A 26,544-nucleotide genomic window follows, 5' to 3' on the forward strand; every position below is an offset into this window, starting at 1 on the left:
TTTCCTGAGATGAACAACTGCCCCTCTGGGAGTCCAGACCCCTTACTAGAGGAAGGTCCCAGAGCATCCCAGACTCCATGACAGGAAACCAAAGGAGCGCATGGCTGAGGACAGAATTCCACAGCCCAGGCCCGTGGGAACTGCATCTCCTGAACCGCAGCGCCCAAAGGTCTGGGTGCTCCCAGGGCCAGGGGGGCTCCTGGGGTCCCTTCCCCTCCCTAACACTGTGCCAAAGAGGTCAAAGGCGTTGCTCATCTCTGCTGAGAGCAGCCGGGGCTCCAGGCCCTGCGGGAGATGTCCCCACCCTTCATGCTGATGCCCCCGTCTGCTGTCCACCCGAGCCAGGACCTCCTTCCTGGCCTTCCAGCCGCTGCAGGCAGGAAGGGATTTGCTGGCCCTAGGCAAGGAACGAAGTGTCCTCAGTTTCCAGTCCCTAAAGGGAGCTAGGGTCCCTCCTGGCAGAACCTGTCCAGGAATGGCCGCTGTGTTGCTTCCTAAGCTCAGTAGCAGATGCCACAGGAGGTGTGTGGGGCAGGGTGCCCGCCCAGGCTGCCTTCCTCCCGCCCTCCTCCTCCTCCCCTGCTGCTGCTCCATCATCCCCAGCAGCCCTGGCTCTGGCATCTGTGCCCGTGGGGTTTGCCTGACCCCCTCCACATTATAGAAGAAGGAGCAGGCACTCCGAGGAGCTAGGGGTTGTCAGCTGGGGGAGTTGGATCCTGTCTCCCCCAACCTCGGTCTCACGCGGTCCACACTGTGAGGCTGGGTGCTGAGCTGCCCTGCATGGGAGCGCTGCGTGGCCGGTGCCCTGAGGTTGTTTATTTGCATTCCAGGCGCCCTCCACACACCCAGCTATTTGCAGCTCTGACCCTTGCCCTGGCTTGGCCACGCTGCATTCCCAGCCCAGGCTTCCCTCTCAGTTCCCTTCCCAGTGAGAAGCTCGGCAAGGGCGGGTCCCGGAACGCACAGCTGTGATCTGGGAGGTGCTGAGCACCCACCTGTGACCCATGGCCGGGGAGGGCCCAGTAACGTCAGCATGGGGGTGCCCCCGAGAGGGAGGGGCGTAGACCCCACCCAGACAAACCCTGACACGTTCCTTCCTTCAGGGGCACGATGGATGGAGCCCAGTCCTGAGAGGCCTGCAGGCAACCGGCAGGAGCCCACCCTGGGAATGGACGCGATGGCCTCGGAACACAGGGACGTCCTCGTGCTGCTGCCCAGCCAGGAGCAGCTGCGGCTGACCGTGGGGGTGAGCAGGGCTCTGGGTGGTTGTGGGGGTGAACAGAGCCATGGGGGTGAGCAGGGCCCTGGGTGTCTGTCGGGGTGAACAGAGCCATGGGGGGGGGTGAGCAGGGTCGTGGGTGGCCATGGGGGTGAGCAGGGCCGTGGGAGTGAGCAGGGTTGTGGGGGTGAGCAGAGCCATGGGGGTGAGCAGGGGTATGGGGTGAGCAGGGGTATGGGGTGAGCAGAGCCTTAGGACACAGCCTGTGTACTGAGAAATCCCTGGACCGCCTCACTCTGCTCACGCCAGGTGCCTGTGAGGTGTCGGACGGTCGGCCCTTTCACTGGGCCTGTGAAGGAAACATCACTGATAGACGTTGCTGTGAGAAATAAGTTTACGATTCAGCACATCCTTCCTGGGAGCGCTGAGGGAAGAGCACCAGGAAGCCGGTTTCCAAGGGGTAGCTCCTGTCTTGTGTTCAGACGTCACTGTCTCTCTGCTTCTCTGTTTCCTTTTCCCCCATTTTGTCTACCTGTTTCAGTTGAGTTTGTGGGGACAGGAGTTAAGAGAGTACTTTCATTTTAATGATTAATGTGGATAATGAAAATGTGTAATTAAAATGAGAGTGGTTTGTTAAAGAACAATGACTTTCTGCGTAGCTAATTTATCAATGATACCTGGAATGAAGTATGACTTGCTAGTAATATCTTGGTTCAAGTGCCCTGGGAATCTCTTGTCTGCCTGGAGATAGAGTTCTGTGTTTAAGTAAACGTCCATATGTATGTTTGTGGCAAAATCTCCCCCAAGACTCTGTGTCCCCACCTGGCAATGGGAAGCTAGAGTTGAGGTAATGGGAGGTGTCCCGTAGTTTCCTGGGGTCCCCAGCGGTGCCTCAGGCTTGGGGGAGGGGTCATAAGAGGACCTGTTGCAGGGAAGATGCTGTGGCTTTGGCCCCCTGCCCCATAAGAGCTGGAACTTTTATGTTTCTTGCACTGAACTTCACAGTAAGATTTTTAACTGAGGGATCATGCAGCCAGAACACAGTGGACCCCCTGGGTGAGTCATGCTCGTCTGTTTTTGACTGAGACCCCTGAAGTGCCTCTGCAACTCCTGTGGCCCCTGCTGGGCCCAGCAAGTTGGCAACCACAGAGCCCACTTCCTATCAGGGTGTGTGCACCTATGTGTCTGCAGTTGGACAGGAACCCTCTGTTGGGGTGTGTGTGCATCTGTGTCTGCAGTAAGAGAGGAACCCTCTGTTGGGGTGTGCATGCATCCATGTCTACAGCTGGACAGGAACCCTCTATCAGGGTGTGTACTCGTGTGTATCTATAGTTAAGACAGGGAACCCTCTATTGGAGTGTGTGCACACCTGTGTCTGCAGTTAGACAGGAACCCTGTATTCAACCAAATATGTGTCAAGCCCAGTTATTAGAAAGGGATGGGCTGGGAAGACCATCACTGAAGATCTGTGTTACTGCCACTGTGGGACCTGCCCTTCACCACGTTAAGCAGACAATAATCGTATTAGTCTGTTCTCATGCTGCTAATAAAGACATACCCAAGACTTGGTAATTTATAAAGGAAAGAGGTTTAATTGACTCGCACTTCCACATGGCTGGGGAGGCCTCAGGAAACTTACAGTCATGGCAGAAGGCACCTCTTCACAGGGTGGCAGGAGAGAGAATGAGTGCCCAGCAAAGGGGAAATTGCCTTATAAAACCATCAGATCTCATGAGAACTCACTCGCTATCAGAACTGGATGGGGGAAACCGCCCCCATGGTTCAATAACCTCCCACCAGGTCACTCCCACAGCACGAGGAGATTATGGGAACTACAAGATGAGATTTGGGTGGGGACACAGCCAAACCATATCAATAAGGAAGCCGGTCTTACAGTAACTCAGGATTAACTCAGGATGAGTAAGCTGGATACCGAATTTGACTTGAGACGGTACAAATGAAGAACCGCAAAGTGGCCTCCTGCAGATCCAGCTGCCCCAGCTGTGCCCTGCTGTGAGATTTTCTCCTGGAGCCCCAAGTGAGGGTCCTCAGGAGAGTCTGAGAGCAAAGCACACAGCTACTGGCTGGCACCATCGGTCACAGGTTTGGCGCGCTGCAATTCCGCTGGAGAACGCCGCTTCTCCTGCCCGGTGGCCACAGATGGGCCCCAGAGCTGCAACAGACAGGAGTCAGGGAGAGCTCTGCAGGGGACGCCCGCCAGTCCCAGCCATGCCGGGCCGAACAGGTGTGAAGTGGCCTCATGTGCGGGACACCGGAAATGTGGACACAGGATGCCGGAAATGTGGACACGGGACACCGGAAATGTGGACACGGGACGCTGGAAATGTGGACACGGGACACCGGAAATGTGGACACGGGACGCCGGAAATGTGGACACAGGACACCGGAAACAGGGACATGCACCAGACGCTGGGTGTTTAGAGGCTGCTGTCAGAGGCTCAGCTGTAGGAACACTGTTGGGATCACTCGCATCAACTGGGCGATGGATGATGAGAGACACCTACGCTCACGCTCATGGCAGACCAAGCATTCATTTGTGCTGTGCGAGGACAGAGCCCAGAGGGCAGCCCTGGAGGTGACGCTGCATCATGTGTCCCTGACTGAGCTCGGGAAATCCTCACACCAGGGACAGACAGTGATGGAGGGGGCAGCCCTGATCCACTGTCCAGAGCACCCCACCCCCTCCACCCTCACTCCCCTGCACTCACAGGTGCTCTGATGGGCATGTGGCTGGTGTTTAGCCTTCAGCTTTGGGAGAGAGTGAGGGACCCAGACCTGTTAGCTGCAGGGAGTGCCTGACTGGGTGGTCCCCCTGGTGCCCTACTGGGCCTCGTTTGCTCAGGTGGCCTCCCTGGGGACAGGTGCCAGCCCCTCCCTGAGCCCCTCCCCACCTCTTTTGCAGGTGAAGGCCACTGGCCGGGAGCTTTTCCAGCAAGTGTGCAACGCAGTGAGCATCAGAGACACCCAGTTCTTTGGCCTCTGTGTGATCAGAAGTAAGCATCGCTCAGGCCTCACTTGCAGAAATGCCCAGGGGCCGCGTCTGCTGGAGGTCAAGGGGGCGGGCGCACCACACACATCCATAATGTACACAAATATTTACAGATCACTCTCACATGTACACATGCACACACCACACACATGCACACAGTTGCACACCACTCACACTTGTACACATGCATACACCACATAGGCACAATTACACACCACTCACACATGTACACATGCACACACCACACATATGCACAGAATTGCACACCACTCACATGTACACATGCACACACCACACACATGCACACAATTACACACCACTCACACATTTACACATGCACACACCACACATGCACACACACACCACTCACACATGTAAATATGCATGTACCACACATGCACACACACACCACTCACACATGTACACACACTACACCACACACATGCACACAGTTACACACCACTCACATGTACACATACATACACCACACAATACACACAATAACACACTACTCACACATGTACACATGCACACACCACACACATGCACACAATTACACACCACTCACATGTACACATGCATACACCACACACATGCACACACACCACTCACACGTACGCATGCATGCACCACACACATGCACAGTTACACACCACTCACACGTACACATGCACACACCACACATGCACAGTGCCGATTGTGCTGTTCTGAGGGGCTGTTGACTCCAGGGGCTTCCAGGAAGCCTCTGTGCAGTAGCAGGCTCCTGGATTTATGTGAATTCTTACCTGGAGTTCTAGTACATGCAGACGGCAGGTGGGGGGCGGGGTCAGCCCCCTGGGCTCCACAGACCCTTCAGCCAGATTGTGTCGCATGGAAGAGCTGTAAGAACCCGAAGTGCTTCATGTGCACTTTTTGCTGCCCCAGGAAGTGAGTGGCAGCACCGGTATCCAGTGCTGCAAAGGACTGGGGGCTTCTCATCTATAGTGGGGGCTTGAGGTTGGTAGCACAGACAAGCCCTGGCCCTCTCTCCCCAGCCAAGCCAAGGGAGGCTACTCAGGGCATGGACAGATGGAGATGAAGCTCAGTGCTGACCAGCGGTGGCTGAGTATCCCCCTGCCTTGCTGCCTGAGGAGGAGCAAGACCTCTGCCTGAACCGACCTCTCCCAGGCTCCCCCAGAACAAGCCGGCCTCTGTCTAGGGGAGTGAGTGAGCCAGGGTGTCCCTGCACAGGACACCGGGACCCACGCATCATCCTCCCAGGGTCTGCAGCGCCTTGTCAGGGGCTGTGAAGGGAGCGTGAGATTTTAGGATCCTTCTGGATGAAGCCGTCTTGCTGCGACCGTCCCACGTGGTGCCCTGGGGTTCCATCCCCAGTTTCTCTTCCGACCATTGTGAATGTGGACAGGGGTCAGCGCTTCCCTCAGTGCAGGTGGCCCCGGCCCCTTCTGTGCCTCAAAGTAGAAGCGAGAGTGCCCCTGTCTCAGTCTCCTCCTTCTCTAATCTCCGCCTGGAGCAGAACCCTAACTCCATCTCAGGGCTGCTCTGGAAGCTGTGGGACCCCTGGGTGGAGTGGAAGGAGGACCCTGTGGGGCAGAGGGGTGTTGACTTTGGGGAGTCCAGTTTTGCTGTTTGGTTTTGTGGTTGGTGTCATCAATCTGTGATTTTAGAAATGAAAAGAAAATTAGTCTGGAGGGAATGAGGGAAGAAAGTCAAAGCATCCCAACCCTGTTTTTGGCATCGTTTATTTCTTAAAGGCTTAAAGTATCTTTAATAACCAAGAAACAAATCGAGGGCAGGGCAGGGGTTGGGGGATTCGGGAGCTGCCTGGAAAACCCGGGCCAGGACCCATTGCTTTGGTTGTGGATCATGTCCGTCACCGCCAGACCAGACGTTCACTGTCGCGTTGGAGCCGCTGTGTTTGTGGGGCAAGCTCTGGCCGGTGCTCCACTCTGCTTTGTCTATGCCCAAGTTCTCGGCACTGAGGCTTCACTCCTCTCCCAAGGCAGAGAAAAGCCCCAGGGCATCCCCCTCCCCTATGCGAGGCCCTGCACAGGGCGGGTGGCTGTGGTTGAGAGGGCCTCTGGGAGGCGCGGTTCCAATGACCACGGGTGTGAGGGCACGGGACTTCAGCCCTATCCGGAGTTCAGGCCCAGCCCCTGATGTCCCTGAAACCTAGAGATAGCAGGTGGTGTTGGGGGGTTCTGAGGGTGGAGTGTGGGGGTCCTCCAGAGGTCCAGTGGCAGCTCCTTGGGGAAGGACCTCCCTTCCCAGCAGGGGGTGCAGGGCAGGGCATCTCTCCTGATAACCAAGAATCCATCGCCCAGGCGGGGCAGGTTCCCGGTGGCCAAGGATTCTCCCAGTGTAGATGCTGATGATCCTCGGTGTTGGGGAATTGCAGACAGGTCACGAAGCCGGCAGCCCTGGCTTGGACGCCTTTGTCTGGCTTCTAACCCTGTTTCCGTTTCAACTGAGGCACAGTGTCTGTGTAGTCAGCTGCCCAGATGCTAAGGGGAGAGCTCATGGGCATTTGCATTTGCCGTGTGTCTGAGCACAAGGGCCAGCAGTGGGGAGGCCTGGGAGGCAGGAGGCAGGGGTCCTTGAGTTCTGAGGGTCAGTGCAGGATGAGGGTCTGCAGCACTGGGACAGCCTCGAGCAACAGGAGGGGCTGGGAGGGTGACCCAGAACAGCTCCCACCAGCAGCCAGGCGGGCGCACACAAAGGGAGATTGCTGGCTGATCAGCCAGTGTTTGCTTTGGAGGCACCTTTACCCTGCGGAGGGAGTTCCCAGGTGGAAGGACTTTCCAACTCCCGCCGACCAACTCTTTCTCGCGTCCCTCTTGACACTGTCCCCTTTCTCCCTGTCCCCTTGACACTGGACGTTTGAGACAGCCTGTGGCCGAGCTCACTGGCCTTGGGGACAAGAAAGGAATCTATGTCACCTTTCCTCCCGGTGATCCAGGAATCCGCCTCTGAGGAGGAGGACAGACTCAGAACAGGCCCCTCAACCTCCCTGGGGCTGCGGCTTGGCGCCTCCACCCAGCAGAGCCCCGTGGCCCCAGGGCCTTCTTGACCCCAGGACACCCTTCCTGGTTCTGGCCAGAGCCCTTGCTTTAGAGATTTGGACTTTTTAAATGGGAAGTACTTGGATTTCTTACTTTAATTATCTTGTAAGTTGTAAATTGTGTACATTTTTGAGACATTTTGTAAATTGTGTACATTTCTGAGGCCTATAGCAAAAAACAAGAGATGCAATTTGGGGCTTGGATATAGAGACAAGGCAAAATAAGACAGAGACAGAGAGGGATAGAGAGAGAGTGGGCTCCACCTGGCCTGGCCTTGGCCCTCACTGCCTGGAGCTTGCTCCTGTGGCAGTGAACGAGGGTGCCGGTGTCCAGCACCTTGGCCAGCCCTACAGGAGTCTCCTGCTGTCACGCCAGTGTCAAGGGTGGCAGAGCACAGTGGGGGAAGCTCAGGCCTTTTGTTCAATCAACAAGCACTTGTGGAGCTCCACGGTGTGTCCCGATCTGCCTGCCAGGAGCTGGGAGGATGACTCTCACCGGGAAGAGAGTGAGGAGGCTCTGGAGGGTGCATGTGGTCCCCACCCTGCTGGGTTCAGGGGAGCCTATAGCCAAGGCCAGAATCTCCCCTTCCAGCAGCTAGATGCCCATCCTCCAGCAGACAGTCCTATACCAGTCAAGGCTCTCCAGAGAAGCAGGACCAGTAGGACACGCAAGCACACTCTTGATGGATGTATGCGTATGTGTATGTCTGTATACACGTATCCTTCCGATCCCATTTCTCTCTACAGATAGTGTGTGTGTGTATAGATACATAGAGGGAGAAAGAGAGAAGCTGATTTATTGTAAAGAACTGGCTCATGTGATTGTTGGAGGCTGGCAAGTCTGAAATCTGCAGGGCAGGCTGGAGACCTAGGGAGAGCCACTGTTGAAATCTGCAGGGCAGGCTGGAGACCCAGGGAGAGCCACTGTTGCCATCTCGAGTCCGAGGGTCATCAGGAGGCAGAGTTCCTTCCTCCATAGGGGACCTCAGTCTTTCCCTCTTAGTCCTTCAACCAACTAGACGAGGCCCACCACAGTATGAAGGTCATCTGCTTTACTCAAAGTCTACTGATGTAAATGTCTCCCTCCCTCCCTCCTTCCCTTCCCCCTCCCTCCCTCCCTCCCTTCTTTCTTTCCTTCCTTCCTTCCTTCCTTCCTTCCTTCCTTCCTTCCTTCCTTCCTTCCTCTCACTCCGTCACCCAGGCTGGAATGCAGTGCTGTGATCATGGCTCACTGCAGCCTCGACCTCACGGGCTCAGGTAGATCCTCTGGCCTCAGCCTCCTGAGTGGCTGGGACTGCAGATGCATATATTGTAGCAGGATGAGCCGCAGACAAAACTCCTCAGACACCAGATTAAAGAAGGAAGAGGTTTTTTATTCAGCCGGGAGCATCGGCAGACTCGTATCTTAAGAGCTCTCCGAAAAAGAAATTATTGGCCATTTTAAAGGCTTACAACTTTAAGGGGTCTACGTGAAAGGGTCGTGATAAATCGAGCAAGCGTGGGAAACGTGACTGGGGGCTACATGCCTTAGCTAACAGAACAAAAAGTTTTACAATGGTTTTTTCATACAGCGTCTGGGATTTACAGACAACACAAGTAGTTTAGGTCAGGGGTTGATCTTATTATTATTACTTTTTTTAACTCCTAGGGCCGGGTGGTTGTGCCAAGGTTGTCTGGCTGTTTATCTTACTTTGGTTTCTTTCTAACTTTTTGCTTTCTCTCTCCTCCTGTCTTGTGAACTAGGCAAGGTGAGGGGAGTAGTAGTGGTCTCCTTCCTTATCCCCTGCTTTGAGAATTTTCACTAATTAATGGGAGTTCTCACCTTTGTTTTTACTTTTTGGGTCTTTTGCGAGACAGGGTGATAGTGTTTTATGTAATACACTTTTGTTGAAGTTTTCTGACGAACGATGGTAGCTACAAAACCTTTTATCATTTGAAAGAGTAAGTGTAACACACAGGGGAGCAGCAAGCAAGTTTCCATTACCAGTAATACACTTACCGTGAGGGTTTTACATTTTCTTATAGCTGAAAACTATTTTCTAAATGAAGACCTAGGATCAAACCTGAGTTAAACCTGTACAGGCCCATGTACCAACTTGTCTTAAGCAGGCACATGTCCTAAGCAGGTTGGTTTTTTTTACTGGGTCTTAAAAGGTTTTTCTTAGCGAGTAACACAGTATTTTTTAATAACAGAAGTTTTTAAGAGCCAGACGCTTGAACTTGGGGCGTCTGTTTGGGGAAAGGGTTAAAGTTATCTTGAGGCATTAACTCTTTTGCTTCTCAAGGCCATTGGTCTCTTATGTTAGCCTTTTTATAAACATAACATGAAGAAACATTGGCCGGGCACGGTGGCTCAAGCCTGTAATCTCAGCACTTTGGGAGGCTGAGACGGGCGGATCACGAGGTCAGGAGATCGAGACCATCCTGGCTAACACGGTGAAACCCCGTCTCTACTAAAAAACACAAAAAACTAGCCAGGCGAGGTGGGGGGTGCCTGTAGTCCCAGCTACTCGGGAGGCTGAGGCAGGAGAATGGCGTAAACCCAGGAGGCGGAGCTTGCAGTGAGCTGAGATCCGGCCACTGCACTCCAGCCTGGGCGACAGAGCGAGACTCCGTCTCAAAAAAAAAAAAAAAAAGAAAAACATAACATGACAAAACATCTAGGCTACTAGCAATGTTTTCAGCCAACTGAGCAAATAGGTTTTTTCTTTTTTTGCTAAAGGAGGAGGTTCTGGTAACTTCTGGTTTATATGTTTAAAAAATGACTGAAAGACTCGGAATTGTCGCTGGGTTGGATGGGTCTGGGTTTCCTAAGTAGCATGTGTACAGTGGGGATACCTTATATAGGTGTTTCTTCTAGCATGGTTATAAGGGTAGCAACAACAAAACAATGTACAGAGTATTCATATCCAGCAAGGACAAAAGAGGTCCTTACTTGGGAAAAAGGTTGAATACAGTGACAGATCAATAGGAAAACAGTTAGTATTACAGGAAAACTATTAATCTTAAGATTTTTAACTACATTTACTTGCTTGATGAGTCCTCAAGCTTCGGCCGTGCGTAGACTAGTCAGCTGCCGGTGTGTGACTAGAGCAGGGCTTGTTGTCTCCTCAAGCTTCAGTCGTGCGTAGACCGGTCAGCCTCCGGCGTGACCAGAGCAGGGCTGTCGTCCTCAGCAGCAGCTTGGTGTCGTCTCAGGATCAGCCGGGTTGGGTGATCTGTGTCCTGCTGGCTGGTTTACTTGTCCTCATCTGCCGGTGTTAGCTGACTGTGGTGGATCCAAGACACAACACCTGCAACTTTAACAGCAGTGGGAGTGGACAAGGTTACAGTATAGGGCCTATCCTATATGGGTCCTATTACAATTAGATTTTACTTTAAACAGAGTCACTAGATTTAAAGGGGTGTCAAGCTTATAGGCATTTCCATTTATGTAATCATGAACACTTTATATGGCTATTTTTAAAGCCTGCATTTGCTTCTTTAAGGTTAATTCCTTTAGTTTCTGGAGGTCACCTTTAATTTGACCTGTGATTTGCGGGTGGCCGACCGAACAAAATCTTATAGGGCAAATACCTAGTTTGTTTGGTGGGGTGCCCCCGACTCGGAGGAGGACCATAGGCAAAAACGTGATTTTATCTTAAATGAATTTTCTGGCAGTATTTTTTTTTAGTAGCTGCTCGAGTGTCCAGTTCATGCGTTTTACCTTTTCTTGAACTTTGTGGCCAATAGGCTGTGTGTAACTTTTATTTTATTTTTAACAGTCTTGTTAAATTTTGCATTATTTTAGCGACAAATGCTGGCCTTTAAAGTTAGAGATAGTCTAAACCTGGAGATAATGTCTTTTAACAGAACTTTAGTCACTTCTTATACTTTTTCTGTCCTGGTGGGGAAAACTTGAACTTACCTTGAAAAGGTGCAAACAAGCACTAGCCTGTACCGATAGCTTCCAGCACGGGGCAGTTCTGTAAAATCTGTAAGCAAGTTTTCACAAGGTATGGCTCTTTTTCCTGTTTAAGTTTTTTAGAGGAGGGGTTCTTCTCCCCCCGCCACCCCCCTTTGTAACTCTATTTAGTGGCTTAGCCTTCAGCGAGAAATTGGAATCCAGATACGGCAGAATCTTGCTGCTTTTAACTTCTAATGTGACCATGGGCTCCCGGGAGCCTAATGGGATGGTGCCTAGTCTGCCCTGGTCTTTACTTTACATTTGTTAGCTCCTGTCAGCCTGAACGGATCAGTATTTGGTTCCTCCAAGGTGCAGCAGCCCTTGGCCGATGGCCTCTTTGTCTTGTGGCCTTGGCCAATTCCTTTATTGCCTTTTGAACATTTACCCTTCTAGTGTCTTTTCTTTTTGCATTTCGCACATTAATCTCTCTCTAGCCTTGTCTGGCTCTTGAATCTTTGCCTAACTTGACTTTTTTCACGTTTATATCCACGTCCACGTCTTCTCACATTGCTAATTTTTTTTATAAGAGCTGTTGCTAACAGTTTGGCTTTTTTTCTTAAGTCTTTAATTTACTTTTTTTTTTTTTTCCTGAGTTTTCTTGCTCTCACGGCCAGTCGGTGGGGCCAGGCAACGGCACGGGCCCTGCCCCTGCGCACTGCTCTCTGTCTCTCCTGTGTTCTTCTGATTCTCTTTTTCACCTTGACTCTTAGTCTTTTTTTTTCTTTTGCTCTTTTCCAGTTTTGTCCCTTGGTCACAGTTAACATACACCTTGGTGGCCACTTTTATAGACTAGGTAGTATTCATCCCCGCAGCGTCTGCTTGATGTTACCCTGGGTTTGCTTTACAAATGAGTATTCACTATATACTGATTTCCAGCAGCCTCAGGGTTCAATGGGGTGTAGAGCCAGAATGCTTTATAGAGTCCCTTATAAAACTGACTTAGGTTCTTGTCAGCTCCTTGAAGCATTCCTGAAATCTTTTTTATATTCCTTGCTTTTTTCTACGAAGTTTTAGCCTCTGCAGAAGTGCTTCTTAGTACCTCTGCAAACGCTGAAGCTGAGTTGCATTCTCTGGGTCTTTTTTCCCCTTTTTCCTAGAGTTTAACAGGCTCTTTTCTTTGTATAATTTTCCATGCACTTGGAGGGTTAAACAGGCATACCAAGAGTCAGTGTCAGTGTTTACAGTCTTACCTTTACTGAGCTCTAAGGCCCGAACTAAAGCAATGAGCTCAGCTTAACGACAGTGTCCAGGGTTACCACCGCACACTCCGCACATCTCTCTCCTTGTGGGTTGATGAAGCTGTTCCCGTCCACGAATAGCTCCTGGTCTACTGATGCCCAAGGCTGGTCCCGGAGGTCAGGTCTGCTGGAGTAAACTGGAGTCCAACACCTCTACACAGTCATGTCGACAGGGCTCTAGCTGTCGGGAGCAAGGTGGCGGGTTCAGGGTGTTTCCAGTTTAGTAGATCAATGGTTGAAAAGAGTTGATAGATGAAAGTATGTTGCCCCCCGCCCCCCTAGATGTGGGCCTGGTCATTATAATAGACAGGTCCTTGCATCTCCCTGAGAGGCATTTACATAGCTCGAGCAAGCCCAGATCTGAGACGGCCACTTGACTATCTTGACTTCCTTCCTTGGCCTCTGGAGGCCCCATCCTCCCCTCCAAGGTGAGACCTGGGGCGTGTTAGCTCCTGAATCTCGTTTCTGAGGGGGCTGTTGGCCTCGGTAAAGTGGGGTAGTAGGCTGGGACATATGGAGAAAGAATTTCTATTATCTCTGGTAGCTCCTGCAAAAGTGGCTTCTCTTGCTGTTTCTGGGACTCCCTTTTTAACTTTGTGTCTGCTGGCGAAACCGCTCTTACTTTTACTTTTGGCTTTCTTGCAATAAGCTGTTAAACAGGGCTAAATTTGTGCTGGTTTTGTCTATATTATATTTAACCATGAGTCAATATAAAGGAATATGATCTAGGTACACCAGCTATCCTCCTACCCCTGTCACCACCTTAAATACATGGCCAATTGTTCTCTAACTATAGTTCCTTCAATGGGCCATCCAACACCAACAGAGGGCAGTTCTAATTCACACAGAGTTCTTAACCTCTAGGGGGTTAACTTAACTCTATAATCTCCTGCAAAACCTTTCTTAAGGTTCTGTAACATGCATTTAATAGAGTAAGTTTTGATGATTTGATGACTTTCTTTTTTTCTTTTTGAATTTTTTTTTTTTTTAACACAGTTCCTAGCGGAGTGGGCTTACTTTGTGTCTGACCTATTTTTTTCTCGAGACAAAACAACATTTACACTACAAGAAGGAAAGGGTAAAAGGTCACTCACTCATCTAATTCACACTAAATAAAAATCAAAACTAAAACCAAAGTGTTGTTAAAGGCACACCTGTTCGTCAAGCAATTTAAGCCAAGTTAAAATCAGAACCAAAACCAAAGTGCCAATAAAGGCACGCCTGTTTATCAAGCAATTCAAGTCAAGTCAAAAACAAAAACCAAAGTGCCGGTACAAGCATGCCGTGGGTGATCAGGCCACGCTTCCACTCAAATGGAGTGGGCAAGTTCCAAAGACCAGTCTTACTAAGTTTCAGATGTCTGGACTTAAAGTGCCGGTTCCTTCCCGGTGTTCAGCCACTGCGTTGACCCTCCACGGGGGCCTGCTGTGCACCGCTTTGACGAGGCGTTCCACCCGGGCAAATGCCTACCCGGGAGCGCTGTCAGGATCCACATCGCTCAAGCTGGCCAGAGTCCCCCGCAGGGATGCTCTACAGGGCAGGCATAAGCTGCCTAAGGGACTGCCTTGACCATCCGTTAATCGGTCAGGGAACCAAGAAATGTAGCAGGATGAGCTGCAGACAAAACTCCTCAGACACCGGATTAAAGAAGGAAGAGGTTTTTTTATTTGGCCGGGAGCGTTGGCAGACTCACATCTTAAGAGCTCTCTGAAAAAGAAATTCTTGGCCATTTTAAAGGCTTACAACTTTAAGGGGTCCACATGAAAGGGTTGTGATAAATTGAGCAAGCGTGGGAAACATGACTGGGGGCTACATGCATCAGCTAACAAAAAGTTTTACAACGCTTTTTTCATACAGTGTCTGGAATTTACAGATAACACAAGTAGTTTAGGTCAGGGGTTGATGTTATTATTATTACTTTTTTAACTCCTAGGGCCGGATGGTGGTGCCAAGGTTGTCTGGCTGTTTATCTTACTTTGGTTTCTTTCTAACTTTTTGCTTTCTCTCTCCTCCTGTCTTGTGAACTAGGCAAGGTGAGGGGAGTAGTAGTGGTCTCCTTCCTTAATACCACCACAGCCAGATACCTTTTGTATTTCTCTGTGGAGTCGGGTCTCATTATGTTGCCCAGGCTGGTCTCAAACTGCTGGGCTCATGCAATCCACCTGCCTCTGCCTCCCAAAGTGCTGGGATTACAGACATGAGCCACCGCACTCAGCCTGAGTGTTGCCCTCATCTTAAGAATGTCTTCACGGTGACATCTAGACTGCCTTGACCATACAGCGGGGCACTCTGGCCGGGCTAAGAAGGGTGCACCCATCACCAGAAGTGATGCTGTCTGCTGTCCCACTTCTAGGGGTGTGGAGGTTTAGGGGACAGTGACGATTTTGGGAAACAAGTGGCTTTGTCTCCAGATTGGTGTTGCCGCAGGAATTGTTCTCATAGTGTTTGACGTTAAGCACTAGGAAGGACTAAGCTTGAAAAATTCATTTTCTCTCCTTCTCATTGTGATTTGAGGTGGAATTTGGAAGGACACAGCAGGGTGATTTAGGTAATGAACGTACAAATAAAGGGCCTTTTGCTGACCTTACTGAGGCAAAGGTAACCCCAGATCCTTTAGCAACCCCAGATCTGCTACTCATGCTGCAAACACTGAAGTTCAAGCTCGAGTACCCAAATGGTGAATTCGGGGGAGTCAGGACCAGAGAATGGTGATCCAGACCTTTTCACTCAGCATTTGCTTAGACCAGGCCTTGGTAGAGTTTTTCTGTAAAAGGCCACATAGTAAATATTTTGACTTTGCAGTATGAAAGCAGCTATGGACACGACATAATAGAACGATTGTGGCTGTGTTCCAACAAGATTTTGTTAACAAGAGCAAGTGGCTGCTGGGGTTTGGCCTGGGGCCCTGGTTTGCTAACCCCTGGCTTTGAGGGTCCTTGGCCTGTTAGGGAGTGGGGTGGGGACTCCCCTAGGAATGGCCTCTGCAAGCCTAGGCCTCCCCATCTGTGAGATGGGAGTAGATAACAGTGCCATCAGGTTAAAGATGTAAGGATTGGTTGAGAGTCTTTAGCACAGAGCATGGCACGCAGTGTCCAAGCAGCGAGTTGCTGTGATTGTTACCGATGAGGCCAAGTGTTTGATCCTCCCTGACACAAAAGGAAACTGGGGCTGGTGACACCCTGGAGCCTCCCCCTGGGTCTAACACCGTCTAGAAGAGCCGGGTACTAAGGATTAGAAAGACAGGCAGGGCGGAGAGTGACTGAGTCATGCGCCCGGCCCTGCAGCCTCCCCTCTGGGTCTAATGCCATCTAGAAGAGCAGGGTACTAAAGATTAGAAAGACAGGCAGGGCAGAGAGGGGCCAAGCCAGGTACCCGGCCCTGTGATGCCCTTTCTGCAGGCCTCTGTGGGTAAATCTTCCTCACTGGTGTCTTCCTTTATCTGCAGAACGTGCGAGCACTTGGGGATGGAGTATCTTCATATGTAATGCAGGTGGCTGTAAGGCAGTACTGCCATATCTGGGACTAATTTTTCCCTGTGGCTTTTATTCTCAGGACTGCAGGTTTTCTAATATAAATAAGAGTAGACAGTGCTCTGCATCCATGGGTTCTGCATCCTTGGATTTAACTAGCCTCATGTTGAACATACTCAAAGTAATAACAATAAATAGTACAACAATAAAATAATACAAGCTTAACAACACAGTATAACAAAGATTTCCACAGCATTTACATTACATCAGGTTTTATAAGGAATCTCGAGATGATGTAAAGTGTACACGAGGATGTGTGTAGGGTACACACGAACTCAACACCATTCCCGGGTTTTGATATCCGAGGGGTGTCCTGGAACCAATTCCCAGCAGACACAGAGGGATTGTATGTTGTTTTAAGTCACCTGTGAGTCTGAACTACTAGAAGTACCTTTTGCACCACAGTCTTGCTGTCTGGTGGCTGCCCGCAGGGCTACCTCCTGCACTAGGTTCTGCCCAAGGATGGCGGTGACTATGAGGGTGGCCATGCTGCCCTCCAGGGTTCATGCTGTTCAGAGTCTGCTGGGGACCCTGCGTCCATGTCATTGGACCAGGTCCCTGGGCTCCCCCAGCATGAGGCTCCCCTGTTCTGCCCCGACACTGCACAAGGAAGGATGCTGGGTGATTTGACTCTTGACCGAGAGGAAATTGTGCCTACCTGACTCCACTGCCCACTGCTTACTGCCCTGGGTTCTGGGAGTGCTGGTGTGAGGACAGTCTCCCCAGACTGCCCACTGCTTACTGCCCTGGGTTCTGGGAGTGCTGGTGTGAGGACAGTCTCCCCAGTGTGTTCTAGAAAGAACGCCTTACCTCTCCCAAACCTCTGTGCTTCCGGTGGGGGCTCGTGGCAGCCTGGTGCTTCCGGTGGGGGCTCGCGGCAGCTTGGTGCAGGGCAGGCAGGTCATGTTTGCTGCAAATTCAGATTTTTGTGACTGAGTTACAGGTTTTTTTTCTCCCTGGGGAGCCTTGAATCTCAGAGGCGAAAGAGACCTTACTTAGGATTTTAAGACTTTATTTTTTACAGCAGTTATGGTTCACAGCAAAATTGAGTGGAAGGGAGAGATTTCCCATGTGAACTCCCCGCACGCACAGCCTCCTGTGCTGCCAACATCTCCCCAGGGTGGTGTGTCTGTCCCCGCTGAGGAGCCCACGGTGACCAGTGTCACGCAGTCTGGAGTGGACCTCGGGGCTCCCTCCTGGTGTGGCACGTTCTCTGCGTTTGCACAAGTGTCAAATGCCAGATGTCTGTCACCTTAGTGTCACAGAGAAGAACTTCATTACCCTGAAAGTCCTACGCTCGGCCTGTTCCTCCTCCTCCCTGATGATGGCTAACCCATGGCGCCTTCCACTGGTGTCACAGCGGAGTCCCTTTCAACATGTCACACGGGGCAGTCGGACAGCAGGCAGCCTTGTCAGGTGGCTTTTGGCACTTGCCCTGCCTCTGAGGTTCCTCCAGGCTCCTGTTTCCAGTGCTCAATCACAGTCCACAGTCTGGCCCCGCCAGCAGGAAAGCAAGGCCTGAGCCGGGAGATGCCTGGTCAGGGACACAGGGCTGCCAAGTCCAGTCAGCCCAGAGGGCCGGAGCCAGCAGCCGGGTCTGGCAGGGTTCTGAGGACATTGGGGGAATCACGCACCTCAAGGCCTCAGCTCCAAATCATGAATGGAGAGTGTGGAGCCCACGGACTCTCGGGAAGGCATCCTGATACCGCAGGCCCCGTGAACCCTGCCGAGACTGGCCTTGCCACCGCTTCCGTCGGGTCCTCTTGATGAAGGGTAGGCAAGGCAAGCCCAAAGTTGGGACTTAGCCTCAGAGGGTTCTTGGCTTCACCCAGGAAAGAATTCGAGGGCGAACGGGTGGCATTAGACAGCAGCTCTTATGGAAGCAGCCATGCATGGCAGCAGCAGAGGCACAGCTCGGTGCAGAGCCGGGCCCCCCCAGAGGCAGCACGCCCAGAGCAGCAGCTCAGAGGCAGGGCTGCACTCAGAATCATACCCACTTCTACTTATATACAAATTAAAGAGAAGATTATGCAGACATTTCTGGAAAAAGGCGGTAACTTTCACATCCTCGGGTTGTTGGCCTGGAAAGGGGCGGTACCTCCCAGGGTTGCCATGGCAATGGTAAACTGACCCGCGGCTGGTGGGCGTGTCTTATGGGAAGCTGCCTCCCCCATCTCTGTTTTAGCTAGTCCTCAATTTGGTCCAGTATCTGAGTCCCATTCCCCTGCCGAGTCAACTCATGCCTCCTACCTCACTCTGAGCCACCAGGCTGCCACGGATGGGGTGGCTTAAACCACACACATCTGTGTCTCAGTTCCAGAGGGTGGAATCCAAGGCCAAGGTGCCAGCATGCATGGCTTCTCCTGAGGCCTCTCTCCTGGGCCTGCCAATGGCTGCCTGTCTGTGTGGTCACATGGTCTTCCCTCTGTGTGTGTCTCTCTCTGTGCAGTTTCCATGTTTTTATAAGGATGTTGGTCTTCTTGGATGAAGGCCTACCCTAATGACCTCATGTTCACTCAATGACTTCTGTAAAAGCCCTATCTCGAAATACAGGAACTGAGGTGCCAGGGGCCAGGACTTCAGTGTATGCATCTGGGGGGCATGATTCCACCCTCAGCAAGGGCAACGTCAGGCTCCACTGAGCCTGGAACACAGTGAGCTCCCTGGCCCCCGCGCCTCTCAGGACTGTCAGGCCCCGACCGTGAGGGCCGACAGGCTGGGCAGAACCGGGGCTGACTGCTGTGACCCTGAGAGGCCACGTTCAGGTGGGCCCTGCCCGTCACCCCGGGCCCCATCGTAGCCTTCCCAGGCATTGCCAGCCATGGCCCTGGCCCTGCCTTCACCTGGGGACCCCTGTACGGGAACTCAGCATGATGTTTTTGGATTCTGCTGGTTGACTTGTCACCAGGGAGGTGTCTGTGAGGTGATGGTCAGAACTGGTGTGGTCGGTGGCCAGAGAATAAAGTAAAAGTTTCAGGAATAGCCTGCACCGCCACTGTTCCTGAGGCACCCACTGCTGCGGCCGGCAACTGCTCCCGGGCTCCTCTGGGCGGTGACTTCCCTCTCGAGTGTATTTCAGGGACTCAGTCCTAGGGCTGTGGGTTCCGCATCCTCGGATTTAACTAACCTCATGTTGAAAATACTCAAAATAATAATAAATAGTACAATAAAATAATACAAGCTTAACAGCACAGTATAGCAAAGATTTCCACAGCATTTACATTACATCAGGTATCTTAAGGAATCTCGAGATGATTTAAAGTGTACATGAGGATGTGTGTAGGGTACACGCGAGCTCAACACCATCCCCGGGTTTTGATATCCGAGGGGCGTCCTGGAATGAATCCCCAGGAGACACGGAGGGATCATGCGTTGTTTTAAGTCACATACACCATCCCCAGGTTTTGATATCTGAGGGGAGTCCTGGAATGAATTCCCAGCAGACACGGAGGGATCATGCGTAGTTTTAAGTCACAGCACGAAGGGTATCTCTCTAGGTTTTATTTTCCTCTCTAGGAAAATTGTTTAATATTTCCAGGCCATAAAGAAAACACATGGTGGCAAATATTTTTAAAATATAGAAACACCTAATTTAGGAAGAAGCATCTCTTGCAGTTTCCAGGGAAACTAGGTTAACAGGTAAAACTCGGATCATTGACTTGAAGTTGATCAACTTAGTACTAGATTATAGACATCTCTATTTTTATTGATTGATTGATTGATTGAGGCAGGGTCTCACTCTTATCACCCACACTGGAGTGCAGTGGTACATTCATAGCTCTCTGCAGCCTTGAACTCCCAGGATCAAGCAATCTTCCTGCCTCAGCTTCCTGAGTAGCTAGGACTACATGCATGCACCACCATACCTGGCTAATTTTTTTTTTCCTGTGGTGACTGAGGTCTCATTATGTTGTCCAGGCTTGTCTTGAATTCCTGGCCTCAAGCAATCCTCCTGCCTTGGTCTCCAAAATTGCTGAGATTACAAGCTTGAGTCACCGCATCCAACCCTGACATCTCTATTTTTCAAATGACTCATTCCATAGCTGAGAGACGAGTGCCTGGGTTGCAGAGGAAGAGAGGAGGGATACATGTTGCTAAATTGCTTTCCCTAAGGGCGTGCCTGGAGCATGTGCCAGTTTTGAATATCAGCTTGTAATATTCCTGCACACTGGAACATCGTTTTAGTAAGCAAGCATTTGACACCTGCACATGTGTTAGGATGCTCTTTGCATTGTCAGCCAAGGAAAGCCCCGTACACAGCATCAGTTGGAGACACACAGTTTTCAGCTGTGCGTCTCTTCTCTCAAAGCCACACTCAGTTTTGAACAAACGGTGACACCTGAGAAGCATGGTGACCATTCTGATGAAGCCTTTTGTTTTGCTTTCAGACAATGAGTATATATTTATGGATTTGGAGCAAAAGCTCAGCAAGTACTTCTCAAAAGACTGGAAGAAAGAAATATATGAAGTAAGCATAGAGTGTGGGGTGGGAGAGGGCAGGGCACCACGGTGGACTGTGCTGGACCACAGGGATGCATGGGGTGGGAGAGGGCAGGGCACCACGGTGGACTGTGCTGGACCACAGGGATGCATGGGGTGGGAGAGGGCAGGGCACCACGGTGGACTGTGCTGGACCGTGGGGATGTGCTGCCTTCTGTCCACGCAGCTGCCCCGTCCGCAGGGGACTGCAGTGAGCCCAGAGGCTGCAAGCAGGTGAGCCCACCCCGAAGCCCGCCTTGGCAGATGTTCTTGAACGCTGTAGACCACGTCCCACTCAGAGTTTTCCCATAGAAATTACCATGAGTCGAGTTGTCAGCTCTGGCGGCAGACACCTGAGCTTCGGCTTTGAACTGAGTGTGAAGCAATCCAGGCCCCTCCCCCCAAAAAGGGAAGACAGGACAGCCAGGGGCACCTCCCTGTGGCTCACTGGCTCTTTCTTGTATTTTCCCCACCAGGAAAATGAGAAACCCAGAGCCCCTTTCGTGGCGTTCCTCCGGGTGCAGCACTACGTGGAAAACGGAAGGGTCATAAGGTAACGGCATGCTGACTTTAAAGGATGTTTCCTGGAATACTGAAAATCTGCCACATGACATAGAAGTCCCATGAAGGCCACACATTACATTTGAGTTTCTCCAAAAACAAACAAACAAACAAACAAACAAACAAACAAACAAACACCACTATATTGGCTGTTTGCTTTGGGGGAACACAGGAATTCTATTTAATTGAAAGGTATACAGACTGTGTCATAAATTGGTACTTCTATTTCTTTTTCTTTTTCTTTTTTTTTTTTTTTTTGAGATGGAGTTTCACTCTACTTGCCCAATCTCGGCTCACTGCAACCTCCACCTCCCGGGTTCAAGCGATTCTCCTGCGTTAGTCTCCAGAGTAGCTGGGATTACAGGCGGGCGCCACCACACTGGGCTCATTTTGTATTTCCTGTAGAGACGGGGTTTCTCCACGTTGGTCAAGCTGGTTTCAAACTCCCGACCTCAGGTGATCCACCCGCCTCGGCCTCCCAAAGTGCTGGGATTACGGGTGTGAGCCACCACGTCCGGCCTAAAGTAGTGCTTCCTCAAACGCCAGGACTCGTACTCGCTAGGGTGGGTACACCGTCCAGGGCTGGGCGAGGCTTCCAGAGGCCGCTGGGCAAAGGGCTCCTGTGCTTTCTGCACGGCGGTTCTCACTGTTCGCTGCCCACTCTGCAGGTGTCTAGTGGGAAGCTCTCCCCGGCAGGAGAGGAGAAGTTGTACCTCTGGTGGGCTGCACTCTAAACCAACAGTGGCCACTTCTTCCAGAGCTGCCTTAGAGTTTCTAGGAAAACAAAAGATGTCCCTCAGGAGGATCCTGAAACTTACTTCCAGAGCAGAGCTTCAGGGATTCGAGAACAGGGTTTTCCCTGGGGCGAAACCTAAGGGGGTTTCCCAGGAATTCCCTAAGCAGGCATCATCCCCCCCCAGTTCCAAAAGGGATGTTTGCGGTTGTGTGGAAGGTTCTAGGGAGTGAGGGGCGTGCGGGAGGGTTCTGGAGAGTGAGAGGCGTGTGGTGGTGTGGAGAGTCCTGGAGACGCTGGCGTGTGGTTGTGTGGAGAGTCCTGGAGACGCTGGTGTGTGGTTGTGTGGAGAGTCCTGGAGACGCTGGCGTGTGGTTGTGTGGAGAGTCCTGGAGACATTGGTGTGCGGTTGTGTGGAGAGTCCTGGAGACGCTGGCGTGCGGTTGTGTGGAGAGTCCTGGAGACGCTGGCGTGCATTTGTGTGGAGAGTCCTGGAGACGCTGGCGTGCGGTTGTGTGGAGAGTCCTGGAGACATTGGCGTGCGGTTGTGTGGAGAGTCCTGGAGACGCTGGTGTGCGGTTGTGTGGAGAGTCCTGGAGACACTGGCGTGAGGTTGTGTGGCAGGTTCTGGAGAGTTCGGGGGGTGTGAATATGTGGAAGGCGGGGGGTGTGTGAATATGTGGAAGGTGGGGGGGGTGAATATGTGGAAGGTTCTGGAGAGCCTTGCAGAGGAGGTCTGGAAGGTATTGGGTTGATGGATGGAGCTACCTGGTGTTATGGGGCCAGTTTGGGGGAATTACATGAGAAGATCTTGTACCTGCATCTTGGGCGAACCTCCCGCCCGGCCCCTGTGATCAATGAATACCCCGCCTTCCAGCGACCACAGGGCACGGCACCTGTACTACTGCCACCTGAAGGAGCGTGTGCTGAGGTCGCAGTGCGCCCACCGGGAGGAGGCCTACTTCCTGTTGGCTGCCTGCGCGCTGCAGGCTGACCTGGGCGACCACCGGGAGCCGGCCCACACCGGGAGGTACTTCGAGCCACACTCCTACTTCCCGCAGTGGGTAAGGTCGGGGCCTGCCTCCTCCCAGCACCGTTGGCCTGGTGCCTGTCCACCTCCACCAGGTGCCGTCTGTAGGAGCAGGGGCCTGGGGGCCTGGCAGGGGATGCTGGAGGGGATGGACACAGGGCAGTCATCTGTCCTTTTCTCCTGAAGACCCAAGGGTCCTTACCACCCCCAAAGGTGGGCGGTGTGGGAGGAGTGGCCCAGAGCAGGTAGGTCTGGGTGCCTGTGCTCCTGACGCACCCGGCCAGCTGTGTGGCCTTGCTCACTGGCTTCACCTCTCTGAGCCCCTCGGTAGCCTGCCTGTGGAATGTGACCACGCGGGCCTCATGGCTCTGAACCTTCCCGCTTCTCTCTCAGTATCCTGGGACCCGTAGGAGCCTTTGAGCCTCAGCTTCCTCACCTGTAAGGGAAGGAGTGCTGTACCCCTGGGAGGAGGGCCACGGAGAGGCGTGGGCCGTGCCGCTGTGTGCCCAGTCCCAGGCGCTGTCTGGCCTGCTGGCCTCGTGGGTTGATGGCTGTCACCCCGGGGATGCAGGCCCTGTTCCGGGTGAACTTTTAGGTTTCTCTCCTTGACCGCTCATCACTGTGTACCTCTCTATCCTGTGCACCTTGGGGCCTTCTCGCCTTTGCTCTGAGTGGCAGTCGCTGAGGCCAGGGTGGGGCCCAGCCAGGCTTCCTCCCAGCGCTGTGGACGCCACACCTGCCCTTGGCCTCTGGGCACATTTCCACCCTCAGTGATTCCATGTCCCTGTGGGTCTTACCCCCGTCCCGGTGATGGCCCCAGCTGGTCCTCAGTGGGCAGGTTCCCAAGAGCCAGGGCTCGTTGAGAGTGGAGTCCCCACCTGCAGACGCCTGCGGAGGGCTGGCTGCTGCCATTTCCCTTGGGGAGGGTCCGAGGGGGACAGGAAATCAGACAGAGCCCAGGGCCAGAGCGGGCACCGAGACCATCTCTGGGTCTGGGCTCAGCAGTCAGGCCCCGGCCCTGCCCACTGAGGTCGGCACCAGCTGTGGGAGTCTGGGGAGGCTTCTCGGAGCAGGGGGCCGGTGAGGACGAAGGGGGGACCAGCAGGGGTCTGAGCTGACCTCTCGGCTCTGTCCTCAGATCACCACCAAGAGGGGAATTGACTACATCCTCCGGCACATGCCTGCTCTGCACCGTGAGCGCCAGGGCCTGAGCCCCAAGGAGGCCGTGCTGTGCTTCATCCAGGAGGCCTGCCGGCTGGAGGACGTACCCGTGCACTTCTTCAGGCTGCACAAGGTTGAGCCCAGGGCGGCCAGCGACAGGCCGGACTCTGACTCCAGGCCAGGGATGGACGGAGCCTCCATGGCTAACAGTGGGACCAGGACCCCAGGCCAGGGATGGACGGAGCCTCCATGGCTAACAGTGGGACCAGGACCCCAGGCCAGGGATGGACGGAGCCTCCATGGCTAACAGTGGGACCAGGACCCCAGGCCAGGGATGGACGGAGCCTCCATGGCTAACAGTGGGACCAGGACCCCAGGCCAGGGATGGACGGAGCCTCCATGGCTAACAGTGGGACCAGGACCCCAGGCCAGGGATGGACGGAGCCTCCATGGCTAACAGTGGGACCAGGACCCCAGGCCAGGGATGGACGGAGCCTCCATGGCTAACAGTGGGACCAGGACCCCAGGCCAGGGATGGACGGAGCCCCCATGGCTAACAGTGGGACCAGGACCCCAGGCCAGGGATGGACGGAGCCCCCATGGCTAACAGTGGGACCAGGACCCCAGGCCAGGGATGGACAGAGCCTCCATGGCTAACAGTGGGACCAGGACCCCAGGCCAGGGATGGACAGAGCCCCCATGGCTAACAGTGGGACCAGGACCCCAGGCCAGGGATGGACGGAGGCCCCATGGCTAACAGTGGGACCAGGACCCCAGGCCAGGGATGGACGGAGCCTCCATGGCTAACAGTGGGACCAGGACCCCAGGCCAGGGATGGACGGAGGCCCCATGGCTAACAGTGGGACCAGAACTCCAGGGCAGGCGTAACCAGAGCCCCCCAAGCTGACAGTGTTATCAGGACCCCGGGGCCGGCATGGCCAGGGCTCTCTTAGGTCATGGCTGATGTTTATTTAGCATGATGCAAGGCAGGCTTGTGCTGTGATAACTGTGCCTTTGGTCTGATGCTGGAGTGAATGAGACTGTCTGTAAATGGGCCCCAGAGCTCAGCCTGGTCCATGGAGGCCTCGGCCCCTAGCCAGACTAACCACACTCTGCCATCAGTGAGGCCCGGTGCCCCCAGGCCTGCAACCTGACCTCTGACCTGTGCCCTCTAGGATAAGAAGGAAGGTCACCCCACCGTGATCCTGGGACTGACCCTCAGGGGAGTGCACATCTACCAGGTGACTGGAGGGGCTACAGCTTCACAGAGCCCCTCCTCCTGCCCCCACCCCCTCCTCCCTTCCCCGCTGGGGTCTGGGCCGTGGAGCACCCCTGCAGTGGCCATGGGCGCTGGCTGGCCCCACCTGGACGCACCCTGCCTCTGCTGTCCCGCAGGAGGTGGACCGCGCTCCGCAGCTGCTCTACGACCTCCCCTGGCCCCACATTGGGAAGCTGGCATTTCTGGTGGGTGTCTGGGGAGTCCCCGTGCCCGGGAGAGCCTGGGCAGGTGCGGCTTCATCCTTGGGGCATTTTCTGGGCATTTTTTCCCGACGAGGTGCAGGTCCCTTCCTGCCGGCCTCTCGGGAGCCTCAGGGCCGTCCTGGCCTCACGGGCTCTGTGCCTGACCCTGGCCCTGCAGGCACTGGGTGTTTAGCTGCCCGGTGAGGTCTAGTTGTTGTTATCGCTTGAAAACTTCTGGCTTTCAATTGAGAAAACCAAGGGAGAAAATAAGAGCAGGTCATAGAAACGCACTTGTGTGGCCTCTGTGCCTCTCGTCTCGGCCCCAGAGCTGTCACCCAGGGCCACCCCACAGCCCGGGTGCCGGGCGTAAAAGGGCAGCGACTGTGGGGGCTGCTGGGCAGCAGGCTTGCTCTGGACAACCAGACCGAGGTCTTTCCATCCCACCCCAGACCTCTGCTCCCCTCACGCAGCTGCGGGCACTTTCTAGCCAAGCGGGCTGTGTCCTCTCAAGCAAGGGCAAAGCAGAGCATGCCCTGAGCCCAGTGCCCGTGAACAGCCGTCTGCACTGCAAAGTGAAAACCTAAACCCCGTCCCCCTGGGGGCCATGACTGACACTTAAAATCATCCTTTCCCGTTGCTAGCGTGGTTTTCCACCTGTGGGGTGGCACCTTCTCTCCTGTTTGTTCAGGGGAAGAAGCTGGAGATCCAGCTGGACGGGCTGCCCGCGGCACAGAAGCTGGTTTACTACACGGGCTGCACCTGGCACTCGAGGCACCTGCTGCACCTGCTGCGCGCCAGCCACCAGCTCCACCTCCGCGTGCGGCCCACACTGCGGCAGCTGCGACAGCGGGAGGCGGCAGAAGGTGGGGCTGGGCTAGGCGCGCTGGGTTCCGCAGCCAGACTGCGCCTTCTGGGCTGGGCTGGGCTGGGCGCGCTGGGCTCTGTAGCCCGGCTGCACCTCTGTCTCTCACTGTTGTGGCCTCCTGGCTCCCGCATCCCCCAGATGCTCAGGTTGAAGGGTGAGGTGGTGGCCCCCCAGCTCTACCCAGAGTGGAATTCTATAGATGGGGCTGGGGGAGGCTGAGGGCTTGAGGAGCCGCCTGAGGTTTCCACTT

The 26,544-nt window shown here is 53.5% G+C and overlaps 1 protein-coding gene across 9 annotated transcripts in view; it reads left to right on the top strand.

The window, feature by feature from the left end:
* Window positions 1-915: 915 nt before the first annotated feature.
* Window positions 916-26,544, top strand: part of FRMD1 (FERM domain containing 1) — a 30,523-nt gene continuing 4,894 nt past the window's right edge. The window contains exons 1-10 of one of the 9 annotated variants that reach the window (XM_065543149.2): window positions 916-980; window positions 1,104-1,246; window positions 4,143-4,233; window positions 20,393-20,472; window positions 20,960-21,036; window positions 22,655-22,841; window positions 23,946-24,101; window positions 25,144-25,209; window positions 25,364-25,432; window positions 26,118-26,292. In XM_065543149.2, coding sequence (XP_065399221.1) covers window positions 1,115-1,246; window positions 4,143-4,233; window positions 20,393-20,472; window positions 20,960-21,036; window positions 22,655-22,841; window positions 23,946-24,101; window positions 25,144-25,209; window positions 25,364-25,432; window positions 26,118-26,292 — 1,033 coding nt within the window. In that variant the 5' untranslated portion in view covers window positions 916-980; window positions 1,104-1,114. Of the gene's footprint in view, window positions 1,247-4,142; window positions 4,234-20,392; window positions 20,473-20,959; window positions 21,037-22,654; window positions 22,842-23,945; window positions 24,102-25,143; window positions 25,210-25,363; window positions 25,433-26,117; window positions 26,293-26,544 lie in introns of all 9 variants that reach the window. The other 8 variants (XM_074038986.1, XM_005551417.5, XM_005551421.5 and 5 more) reach the window with 8 other exon arrangements.

The sequence above is a fragment of the Macaca fascicularis genome, chromosome 4, assembly GCF_037993035.2.
Source record: "Macaca fascicularis isolate 582-1 chromosome 4, T2T-MFA8v1.1".
NCBI classification, from domain to species: Eukaryota; Metazoa; Chordata; class Mammalia; order Primates; family Cercopithecidae; genus Macaca; species Macaca fascicularis.